Genomic DNA, 12853 nt, shown 5'->3' with positions numbered 1-12853 from the left:
TTCTTTTGTCTTTTTCATACTCTGTAAGGGCTCTGAAGGATGATTTTTTTTTAAGTTTCTTTTATTTATTTATATATATATTTTTGGGTCTTAGTTGCTGCGAGGGGGGGCTACTCTTTGTTGCGGCGTGAGGGCTACTCATTACAGTGGCTTCTCTTGTGGAGCACGGGCTCTAGTCATGCAGACTTCAGTAGTTGCAGCATGCGGGCTCAGCAGTTGCAGCACAGGGGCCCTAGAGCACGCAGGCTCCAGCAGCTGTGGCATATGGGCTCGGTAGTAGCAGCGTGCAGGCTGATTAGTTGTGGCTCGTGGGCTCTAGAGCACAGGCTCAGTAATTGTGGTGCATGGGCTTAGCTGCTCCACATTGTGTGGGATCTTCCCGGACCAGGGGTTGAACCCGTGCCCCCTGCATTGGCAGTGTAGGATGGTTTTTGACAAATACCTTTCATTAAACAAGTGTGAAGGCACTGCAGAAATACAAAGGATCATGAGAGATTACTACAAGCAACTCTATGCCAAAAATGGACAACCTGGAAGAAATGGACAAATTCTTAGAAAATCACAACCTTCCGAGACTGAACCAGGAAGAAAAAGAAGATAAAAACAGACCAATCATGAGCACTGAAATTGAAACTGTGATTAAAAATCTTCCAACAAACAAAAGCCCAGGACCAGATGGCTTCACAGGCGAATTCTATCAAACATTTAGAGAAGAGCTAACACCTATCCTTCTCAAACTCTTTCAAAATATAGCAGAGGGAGGAACACTCTCAAACTCATTCTATGAGGCGACCATCAACCTGATACCAAAACCAGACAAACATGTCACAAAAAAAGAAAACTACAGGCCAGTAGCACTAACAAACATAGATACAAAAATCCTCAACAAAATACTAGCAAACAGAATCCCAACAGCACATTAAAAGGATCGCACACCACGTTCAAGTGGGGTTTATCCCAGGAATGCAAGGATTCTTCAATATATGCAAATCAGTCAATGTGATAAACCATATTAACAAATTGAAGGAGAAAAACCATACGATCATCTCAGTAGATGCAGAGAAAGCTTTTGACAAAATTCAACACTCATTTATAATAAAAACCTTCCAGAAAGTAGGCATAGAGGGAACTTACCTCGACATAATAAAGGTCATTTATGACAAGCCCACGGCCAACATCGTTCTCAATGGTGAAAAACTGAAAGCATTTCCACTAAGATCAGGAACAAGACAGGTTGCCCCTCTCACCACTATTATTCAACATAGTTTTGGAAGTTTTAGCCACAGCAATCAGAGAAGAAAAAGAAGTTAAAGGAATCCAAACCAGAAAAGAAGAAATAAAACTGTCACTGTTTGCAGATGACATGATATTATACGTAGAGAATCCTAAAGATGCTAGCAGAAAACTGCTAGAGCTAATCAATGAATTTGGTAAAGTAGCAGGATACAAAATTAATACACAGAAATCTCTTGCATTCCTATACACTAATGATGAAAAATCTGAAAGAGAAATTAAGGAAACACTCCCATTTACCATTGCAACAAAAAGAATAAAATACCTAGGAATAAACCTACCTAAGGAGACAAAAGACCTGTATGCAGAAAACTGTAAGACACTGATGAAAGAAATTAAAGACGCTACAAACAGACGGAGAGATATACCATGTTCTTGGATTGGAAGAATCAACATTGTGAAAATGACTATACTACCCAAAACAATCTACAGATTCAATGCAATCCCTATCAAACTACCACTGGCATTTTTCACAGAACTAGAACAAAAATGTCACAAATTTTATGGAAACACAAAAGACCCCACATAGCCAAAGCAATCTTGAGAAAGAAAAACAGAGCTGCAGGAATCAGGTTCCTGGACTTCAGACTATACTGCAAAGCTACAGTAATCAAGACAGTATGGTACTGGCACAAAAACAGAAATATAGGTCAATGGAACAGGATAGAAAGCCCAGAGATAAACCCACGCACATATGGTCACCTTATCTTTGATAAAGGAGGCAAGCATATACAATGGAGGAAAAACAGCCTCTTCAGTAAGTGGTGTTGGGATAACTGGAGAGCTACATGTAAAAGAATGAAATTAGAACACTCCCTAACACCATACACAAAAATAAACTCAAAATGGATTAAAGACCTAAATGTAAGGCCAGACACTATAAAACTCTTAGAGAAAAACATAGGCAGAACACTCTATGACATCAATCACGTCAAGATCCTTTTTGACCCACCTCCTAGAGAAATGGGAATAAAAACAAAAATAAACAAATGGGACCTAATGAAACTTAAAAGCTTTTGCACAGCAAAAGAAACCATAAACAATATGAAAAGAGAACCCTCAGAATGGGAGAATATATTTGCAAATGAAGCAGCTGACAAAGGAATAATCTCCACAAGCAGCTCATGCAGCTCAATACCAAAAAAAACAACCCAATCCAAAAATGGGCAGAAGGGCTAAACAGACATTTCTCCAAATAAGATATACAGATTGCCAACAAACACATGAAAGGATGCTCAACATCACTAATCATTAGAGAAATGCAAATCAAAACTACAATGAGGTATCACCTCACACCAGTCAGAATGGGCATCATTAAAAAATCTACGAACAGTAAATGCTGGAGCGGGTGTGGAGAAAAGGGAACCCTCTTGCACTGTTGGTGGGAAGGTAAATTGATACCACTATGGAGAACAGTATGAAAGTTCCTTAAAAAACTAAAAATAGAACTACCATACAACCCAGCAATCCCACTACCTGGCATATTCCCAGAGAAAACCATAATTTAAAAAGAGCCATGTACCACAATATTCATTGCAGCTCTATTTACAACAGTCAGGACATGGAAGCAACCTAAGTGTCCATCGACAGATGAATGGATAAAGAAGATGTGGCACATATATACAATGGAATATTACTCAGCCATAAAAAGAAACGAAATTGAGTTATTTGTAGTGAGGTGGATGGACCTATAGACTGTCATACAGAGTGAAGTAAGTCAGAAAGAGAAAAACAAATACTGTATGCTAACACATATATATGGAATCTAAAAAAAAAAAAAAAAACTTCTGAAGAACCTAGGGGCAGGACAGGAATAAAGACTCAGATGTAGAGAATGGACTTGACATGGGGAGGGGGAAGGTAAGCTGGGAGGAAGTGAGAGAGTGACATGGACGTATATACACTACCAAATGTAAAATGGATAGCTAGTGGGAAGCAGCCGCATAGCACAGGGAGATCAGCTCGGTGCTTTGTGACCACCTAGAGGGGTGGGATAGGGAGGGTGGGAGGGAGGGAGACGCAAGAGGGAAGAGATATGGGAACACATGTATATGTATAACTGATTCACTTTGTTATAAAGCATAAACTAACACACCACTGTAAAGCAATTATACTTCAATAAAGATGTTAAAATAAAAAAAAAGTGTCAAGGGAAATGAACTAGCTGCTTTCTTTTTTTTTTTTTTAAACAGCAAGCAGAAGTGCTCAAATTGATTTACTTGATCTTGAAGCTGCATTTGGAGTACAATATCAATGTTAGGAATGGGGGTGGTAGTATTTTCTCTTTAGAAACACATTTTTCAAGTTGACAGTAAAGCCCTAAAATTAGGGACCATCCCTGTTGTAGTTTTCATGTTCTACAGAAATGAAAAAAAAAAGTTTGCTAATTTTAATGTAGTCATTTATAATAATCTAGTTTATTGCTTGCTTAACTTTGCATAAGGTTGTGATAATCCTTTCAGGTATCTATCAAATGCTTTTATATTTGAATTTTGAGTTGAAGGTCTTTAAAAATGATAAAATCTTCGAAGCCTGTTAGGAGCATTAAAACCAAGCCTCCCAAAACCAGCCCTTAATTTGCATCTGGGATCACTGCAGCCTGAGACCTAAGAGGTATTTTGCGGATGTCACAGCCGAGTTGCTGTGACAATCCATTTTTAAACTTGGACCTGTTTGTTTGACAAGATAGTCTAGGCAGCAGGATTTTAGGGGCTCTGAGGTCCATTTTGCTTGATGGAAGTGAAACCTGCCTGGGCCAGTGGGCTCTGCTCCTCGCTTTGGAAATCTAGTCCAGTCAACCAGCTGGCCCAGAGAATTATCCAGTAATCGTTTTAGTTTCAGTGAGAACGCTACAGTAGCTGCTTCTGACTGCTAATCTTTTTTTACATTTTCTGGTGTGTTTTTCACATATATTCTATCATCTGATTTCATGTTGACAGTCCTTGCGATGTGGTCATTATTTTTATTCGCTTGATATCATAGAGAAAGCTGCCTTTGGGTTGAGACACAAATAGCTTGGCATCTTGTAGACTGAGCAGGGGAGCTGGGGCTCAGGGTTTCTGGCTCCAAATCCCCAATTCTTTCTGCCACAGAGAGCTGTGCTGCACAGTCTGTGGATGTATTATAAATCTAATGCTTGATAAATAGTATTTGATAGCTGTGTTGATGCTCTGCTGTGCTCAGGGTCAGTTTTGACGCGGCCAGAAGCTGTGGCAGGAGGCTTTTTATTTTCAGTAGCAGGAGGGGTCGCCAGGAATTCAAACCCACAGACGATTTCAAATATACACTGAGCTGGGAATTCAGATTCCCATCTTGTCCTCGCACATTACTGCTTTATTCAAGCAGAATACACGGACTGGGGGGGGGTTGTTTTCTTTTTTCTTTCTGTATGCACTCTGGTAGAAACACTTGAAGTTACAAAAACCAAATGACAGTGAAGGAAAAAATAAACACAGACAAGACTGTATTTATCTGTGAGGAGTTGAGAGCTGGCTACACAGTGACTTCTCCGGAGGCAGGCTCTCACTGTGTGTGCGCTGCCCTTGGTTCCGAGCGTAGGTGGACCCTAGCCATGGCCCCTACTCCTGGCTCCTCCAGGGACGAGGGTGAGGGATGAAACATTCTGTTTAAGGCTGTAGTCAAGGCAAGGGAACATATACAGTGAACTCATTTTTCATACTCTTTTGGAAAAATTGATAATAAAGCCAAGTTCCAAAATTAGAAAAAATGATTTTACATCTTGTAATTTTTTTTTTGCCCAACAGTGAAACAAGCGTTTCGATAACTGCTTGTGTCTTGATTCTGATTTAGATGAAATAAAGCAACTTAGGACACAGTTAGCAAAAATATACTCTATCTTTTGGCTTAAGAAAGAAATACATATTGACAGCATTGGAACAGCAGTGCTGGCTGACATGCAAGCAGTTGGTAGGGTTTTAAAGAAACTTTGAAGGTATTACGTAAAGTGATGAACTGCCACAGCATGTGAAGTTATGTTTAAGCCAGGAAAAGATCTCTGGAGTTTAACGTTCCGCCTGATCACTTCCTCCTGGGTTATGTGTTTTTCCTTGTGTGACATTAGCTGTCAGTGAATGTTACGGATTTTCTCTGTGTCCTCCTGCCACGCGGTTCCCACGCGGGTCTCAGATACCACGTGGCAGCCACCATTTCTGTTCGCAGTGGGTTGAGATGTTTCTCCTCCTGCGGTCTCCCTCTCATTAAAGAGGTTAAATTACCATTTGCTCAGCCTTTAGTTCCTTTTCACAGCTTCCTGAGCTCCTAAAAAGAAACACTTTACTCCTTTCAGAATTAAAAAAAAACCCTGTTTGCTATCTTCACTGTAGTGATCTTTCCTTTAGGTCTGAACACACTTACTCTGAAGAGTGTGTGGTAGCCGTGTTCCGTCTGGTAGGTACCATGGCACAGTCTGCTCATTGAAAACATGAGGGTTTGAATGAAAATGCAGCCAGCTAGCAGGCCACACCCCGTGTTAGATGAAGTGAGTGCATGAATTATTAAGGAGAGTTTGGTTCTCCCCTGGCTGCTGCGCAGATGAAGACGGGCCAGACTGCCCTGAACTGCTGTGTTAGGTCAGCCAGGAGGGGGGCTCTTCCGTCTTCCAGATGCCTCATCCCTAAACCTGGGAATCACAGCACACGCTTGGTGCTGTCGCTAAGTCTCTCCCTGAGAAGAGAAGAGAAACCAGGGCTTTACTTTGTGGTCATACTGAGACAAAAGGTGCGTTTGTTAATTGAAAACAGTAGACTCCTTAAATCAAAACGATCATGCACAATTGACTGGGTGGCAGATTTTGTACAGGGCTCAAGTGTCAGTTCATTTTCACTTGTAGTCAGTTTCGCACGTCAGTTCACTGGGAGTAAAAGTGTGTCCTGTGCCTCTTAGGGAGATGCATCTCCTGCTTCCAGGCTTTAAGGCCATGTGGAAGACGTATGCCATCTGGGCAGAGGGTTTTTTTAAATAGTACAGTTTTTACTTTGCCCCAATTTTAAATTAACTTGTGGCAAACATTCTGGAAAGAGGCATTCACTATTGTTTTATTATGTGGGAGAAAGTATGCTTCTCTGTATTGAAAATGAGATAGTAGATCACATAACTATATTGAAGTATTTTCTCCAAGTTTAATATCTTTAGGAATCTAGTGCCTCAATACAATATGAAATATATTATAAATAATAGAATGAATTCAATTTAGGGTTCAAACAGTCACAGTAAAATAGACCAATATTGTTAAAGTTTTAAGTAGTTTTGAATCAACTCTGGTTGCAAATAGTCTTCACCTGCTGTTGTAGGAGACAGCCTTACTTTACAAATGCACAGGTGTTAACAGTGATAAGGGGACAGATGATACACTGCTGGATGCTTTTGGTGTTAGAGTCTCAGAACACGTTACTGTGTTGAAATGGTTTGTCTATTTTCAAATGATTGGTAATGGTGGTACCAGTCTTGTACCAAAGGATGAATCGTTGATAAGAATAAACCTTCCTTTAAACTAGTTCCAAAAAGAGCCCTTGGCCTTTTGTTGGAATTCTGACAAAACCCAGTCCTCAGTCTGCTATTTATTGAGCACCTACTATGTCCCCGGCCCTGTGCGGGGTGTTGGGCACTGAGTCTAACAGTAATCCTTACCTTTAGTGACATTTCTGTTTCATCTGTTTCAAACGAAAACTGGAAGCAAGTAGTTAGGTGTAGTGAAGAGCTAACTCACACTTGATTTTGATTTTAACTTCATTCAAATTAGAGAATTGAGAAGAAATGCCTGTCCTGTTTATTAAAGCTCTTAGAGCAAACAGAATCTGAAGGCTAAAGGCTGAGGAAAGTGCAAGCAGAATTTGCAGGACCCCGGTGCTGGGACCCAGGGAAATTCTTGGCCTTTCCTCACAGCTTCTTCCCGTTATGCAGTGGAGGACATTTTACCCAAGAGTGCCACCACTAGCGGCTGCAGGCTGCGGGGAGCCTTGTCTGGGTAAGTCCTGCTTATTATATGCAAAGCAAACTGCCACTGCAGGGCCAAGGTTGGTTTTTGTTGTGCTGGAATTTGGACAGAGTAAGGATTTCTTTTCTTTTTTTTCCCCCTCAGCGACCTTATCTATTATTTACTGCATCTTTGTCCATTCTGGTATGGAGAAATCTTTATATCTGCCTTTTTATGATTGCAGAAGAATTGCATTTTAATGTATAAAAATAATATTTAGTGGCTTAAAATACGCAATTTGGCGATGACTGTAGCAAATGTCCAGAACTCATCGGTCTTTTTCTTTTTTAAAAGCTGGTCAATAGTGGCATATAAAATGGTGCACTTTTGTATTTTCTGTGTAAGGGCTGTCTGAGTTTCTCTCCCAGTTTGCTGACTAACATAGCTAGACACTTAAATTTGGCATTGCATGGGTAGTTTTTGCATATCATTTATTTTTATTTAGACTGGGAAAAAGGGAAAGATAAGTGATCTGATAAAGTCTCAAAATATTAACTGAAGATGTGGTTCATCAGAGTTGAGATTCTTAAATCAACAGAATATAAAATCTAGATACGATGATCTTTTCTATTAAAATAACAGCGGAAACCCCTTCTTAAAATTTAGAGATGCAGATAGTAACTTAAAAAAAGTACAGGGGCTTCCCTGGTGGCGCAGTGGTTGAGAGTCCGCCTGCCGATGCAGGGGACGCAGGTTCGTGCCCCGGTCCGGGAAGATCCCACATGCTGCGGAGCGGCTGGGCCCGTGAGCCACGGCTGCTGAGCCTGTGCGTCCGGAGCCTGTGCTCCGCAACGGGAGAGGCCACAACAGTGAGAGGCCCGCGTACCGCAAAAAAAAAAAAAATAATATCAAACAGTGATCAAGCAGATTTCTGTGTCAGGTGTGGAGACACAGCTACCTTTGAGCATCTCGCCCTAAAATGCAGAAAACCAGGAGAGTTTTCTGCTGTTCGTGTTCACTGTATTAAAATAACTTATCTGTTGATGATGGAGTTTTAGAATCTGCAACGGTTCTCAATCTTATTTTTCCACATTTTCCCAAAGTGCAGCTCAGTAACGTCAGCCATCATATGCAGTGACTCTCAGGGGTAGGGTCATGCCCTTTATAGGGTTGGGTGGTCCTGTAAGAATCTTCGGGCAGAGATATGTGTAGTTTGAAAAGGTCCCCCCTCCACCGTGAGGGAGGCAAGTTTACATCTCAGCTACAACCACATACAATATTCCAATCTTTAGGAGTAATTATATTTCCCCCCCTCAAAAGCATTTAAGAAGTCCAGTTGTGAATTTTAAATGAAGCAGCCTATTGGGAAAAGAGAAAAATTAATTAAAGTTAAAATTAATGTAAACACAACAGTATAATCAGACTAGAAAATTTATCCTTATATGGAGGCAGTGTATTTATCACCAGCAATGAGAAGTGCTCGGCTCTAGAGTGTATGTGAAAATGCCTCAAGAAGAGGATTTTATTCCTATGCTGTTGGCATTTCTCAGGGTAGAAAGCAAGCTCTTAGTCTTGAGACACCTGAAGAAGAACAAGTAATGCTTCCCTTCCTTTATAGGTGGTTATCCCGCCGCTTTGAGATTCCAGGCTTCCTAGATGCCCGTGCCAGTGACGGTCCCCTCTCTCATTTTTTCAGTCCCCATCGTAAAGCAGACTTGGGCGGGGCAGGCAGGTCACATCGAATACTACAGCGATTACGCAGACAGTTCTGTTCCGACGGTGGATCTGGGAATTCCTAATACAGAGAGAGGTGAGTCCTTAGTTCTGACGACTCTTATTCAAAATGTCCATTCTGGGGAATTCCCTGGCGGTCCACCAGAGTCCAGGTTTGGACTCTGTGCTTTCACTGCCGTGGCCTGGGTTCAATCCCTAGTTGGGGAACTAAGATCCGGCAAGCCATGCGGCGACCCACCATCCCACCACCAAAAAAAAAAAAAAAAAGCAAAATGTCCACTCTGTAAATATAGTAAATTAAGATAAAACTGAAATATTTTATAAATAGTATAATTTTTGCCACTTGTAAGTTTCTTTCTTTCCTTCCCTCACATCTTTACCCATGGATGTGGACGGATTCTTGCAGTTTAGGTGCTTTTAGTGCTAACAAAGTTTACAAGTTTTCAGTCGGTCATACTGATATGATTGACGCACATGACAATTATGCATATGACAGTTATGACAGAGTTTAATAATAGATTTCTTTGTACCTTCATAGATCACTGTGGCCATAATGGGGTGTCCAGAGTTAATTTATCATCTTCCCATACAAAGCACCTCCTCATTTAATTTTAGCCATTTATCCAGCCAGGACTGTTACCCAACTGCTGCATGCCAGCCATTGGTAGATACTGAGGGAAGCAGGAATGAAGCTGACCGTTTCCATCCTCCTGAAGCTTATGGTCTGTTGTGGTCTAGGACGCATTTTGCTTGTACTTCTGAGAGCGCTTAACCACATTCTACATGGGCTATATGTAGTATAAGCTCATATATGTATCCATATATATTAATATTTTAATTAGTAAATTGTTGGAAGTATACCTGCTTTTCTCTTCAGATTGCAGGCTTTCTAATTCAAAACATTTTTTATTTCAAAAAAAATGGAAGTAGAAATTTGGCCACCTCACCTTCAGATGCTCTTTGTTCATCTTAATTTTTTTTTTTTTTTTTTTTTTTTTTTCCGGTACGCGGGCCTCTCACTGCTGTGCCCTCTCCCGTTGCGGAGCACAGGCTCCGGACGCGCAGGCTCAGCGGCCACGGCTCACGGGCCCAGCCGCTCCGCGGCATGTGGGATCCTCCCGGACCGGGGCACGAACCCGTGTCCCCTGCATCGGCAGGCGGACTCTCAACCGCTGCGCCACCAGGGAAGCCCTGTTCATCTTAATTTTTATCCAGTGTTCCTGCCATGTTTTTTCTTTAGTTTTCTGGTTTCTCCAAACCCTTTTATGAAAGAAAAAAAAAAAGTGAGTTGATTATCTTGTTCTATAATTTATCTTGATTATTTTATGGTAGTGTTGCTCATATGCCCTGATTGATAAAAGTACAGTGTAGATCAGATATGTCATTCCTGTAGTTATCAATTATTCTGACAAGGTTAGTAAACATATCACTAAGTCTGTCTGTTTTGGAAAAATGATTTTTGTTTGAATTTTTTTGTTTGTTTGTTTTTGTAACCTTGCTGTTTAGACTTTGACTATAATAATCACTTATTTGTTGATGCACTCCTTACTTGATTTCTTTATTTTTAGTCTGACCTTATTATTGCTCACATTTATATTCTACTTTATCCAAAAGGAATTTGAGGTGGCTTTCAAAAATACATACTAAAATGGTTAAAAATACATAAAGAGATCAAGAATAAGGAAAATACAGGTTAAATCAAGTGGTTTGTTCTCTATTGTGTCACCAAATACTTTGTTGAAAAGAGGGGCTTATTCTTTTCTATCGACTTGAGTTCTCTTCCCAAGCGTTCCATTGCTACCCTGGCCCCAGCATTTTCCATTAAAGCTTCGCTATCCGTTGGCATCTAAGGGACTGTGCCTCTGTCTTACTCAGTACTGTATCTTTAGTGACATCTGAGAACTGGCCACCATGTCTGGCATATTAGAAACTTAATAGCAAATATTTACAAAATAAATAACTGAATTTGTAATCCTGTACTTTTGCACCATTGTTTCCCTACGGTTGTGATGCTTGAGCTTCTCATATTTCCCTTCAGAATAAGCAGATCTAAGGAAAGATGGCCAGGCTCCTGTAGTTTCTTCGAGGCTTACAACTTTCTTGTATGTCTGACGTGAAGATACTAGTCCTACCTGTACTTGACCTTGTGTAATTCCCCTCACCTCTCTAGGTCTTCAGTCCCTCATGTGCGAAATGAATGCCGCTGATTTCATGATCTCTAATGTTCTTCCTGGTTCACTATGTCTCTGGAAATCGGAAAAGGATAATTTTTAAAATTTCAAATTCTTAAGGTGCATGTCAGTGTTTACACTGTTACTTACAACACTTTAAAACTAAAATAATGTTTCCAAATGAATTATATATGTTTTAAGGAAAATAACGCATTGTAAGTTTTCTTCTCACCTTTCCTAGGTCATTGTGGAAAGACATTTGCCATTTTGGAAAGATTTTTGAATCACAGCTATGACAAAATAGCATGGTTAGTCATCGTGGATGATGACACATTAATAAGGTAAGGAGTCATCCCTGTCCTAGGGTGGCTTTAAATTCTACGTATACTCATAGTCAGAAATGGTGATGGGTGCTTCTGCTGCCAGCCAAGATGGAGTAACAGGGACTGGATTTACCCTCCCATCTGAAATAACCCCCCAAAAAGGACACAATATATGAAATAAGTGTTTTTAAGACACTGATATTAGGCAACAAACGACAGTCATCAATGAGACACATGAAGCAAATGAGGTGAGTCCTATGACTGCCCCAGCTAACTGTCGTAGGGAGCTTCCACGTCCCTGCTCAGGGAGGGGAACCCAGGTGGAATCCAGCTGAGCCCTTGAGTTGAAGTGATGATGCTGAGAGTCTGGGGAGACCAAGGCCGTTAGAGTTAGCAGGACAGAGCACTGGAAAGGAGAGAGCTGCACGGGAAGAGAACACTGCAGATCTGTGGAGGGGCGCCTGAAGTATTCAGTAGAGTTTAGTCAGTGCATATGTATGAGGAAACTCCTGGAGGCTGGAGAAAGAACCAACCAGAGTGATTAGAGGGCGTGGTGCCCACCACTCTCAGAGGGCTGAGTATGGTACCTCTTCCCACCAGCCAGACTGGAAAACCCTTGATTCACAGGTATTGGGTAGAGTTTGTAGAAGGGTCTTGCTTTAATAGTGGGAAATAGCTAACCCTAGACTAAGCAGTGCTTTGGTCATGCCTAACAAACACTAAAGCAAGACCCCCAAAGACCAAACTTGTTTCTAAGTAACTGGCTTGCATCCAAGAACAAACCTCAAGAGTATTTATAGAAACACAAAACATCTAGCACCCAACAAAGTAAAATTCACAATGTCTGGGTTTGAAATGGAGGAAGCAGTGAAATCTAACACATGTATAACTGGAGTCCCTGATGGACGAAAATCAAAAGAACAGAAATAATATGTAAATTACCAGAAATAAAAGAAGACCTTAATTTATATCTTGAAAGGGCCTAGTAGGTCCCAGGGAAAACTGACCTGGGACCATCAGCTTCTTCACATCTCCGAGTAAAACTGTTAGATTTTGATCATAAAGTCCTCTGAGTCTCTAGGCAAAATGATGAAATAATCTAAAGACCAAGAAGATTAGACTGGTGTCAGACTTCTCAAGATAACATAAGAAATATGGTAACAGTGGAGGAACATTTTCAACAAAGAAATTGTGACTCACGGATTTTATACGCAGTTAAGATGTTCTTCAGTATTGAGGCTACAGAAAAGGTTCTCAGTACAAAAACTCAGGGAATAGTGTACACACGTGCCCTTCCTAAGGAATATATTGATATTAGGGAAAGAAGTTCATGCAACTAAGATGAAATTTGGGTAAAACGACTGATGGTGAGCATTTCATGTATTTAACTTGTAGCACTA

General features: G+C 40.7%; 1 protein-coding gene across 2 annotated transcripts in view; it reads left to right on the top strand.

Moving 5' to 3' along the window:
- Positions 1–12853, top strand: part of B3GLCT (beta 3-glucosyltransferase) — a 110349-nt gene that overhangs the window by 72345 nt on the left and 25151 nt on the right. For both annotated transcript variants that reach the window (XM_029210040.1, XM_029210041.1), the window contains 2 exons: positions 8922–9035; positions 11372–11471. In XM_029210040.1, the coding sequence (XP_029065873.1) occupies positions 8922–9035; positions 11372–11471 (214 nt within the window). The remainder of the gene's footprint in view (positions 1–8921; positions 9036–11371; positions 11472–12853) is intronic.

This window comes from Monodon monoceros, unplaced genomic scaffold, assembly GCF_005190385.1.
Source record: "Monodon monoceros isolate NGI ecotype Baffin Bay Population unplaced genomic scaffold, NGI_Narwhal_1 Super_Scaffold_8, whole genome shotgun sequence".
NCBI lineage: Eukaryota > Metazoa > Chordata > Mammalia > Artiodactyla > Monodontidae > Monodon > Monodon monoceros.
The sequence above is the reverse complement of the archived record's forward strand: the minus strand, read 5'-3'. Positions and strand labels throughout refer to the sequence as shown.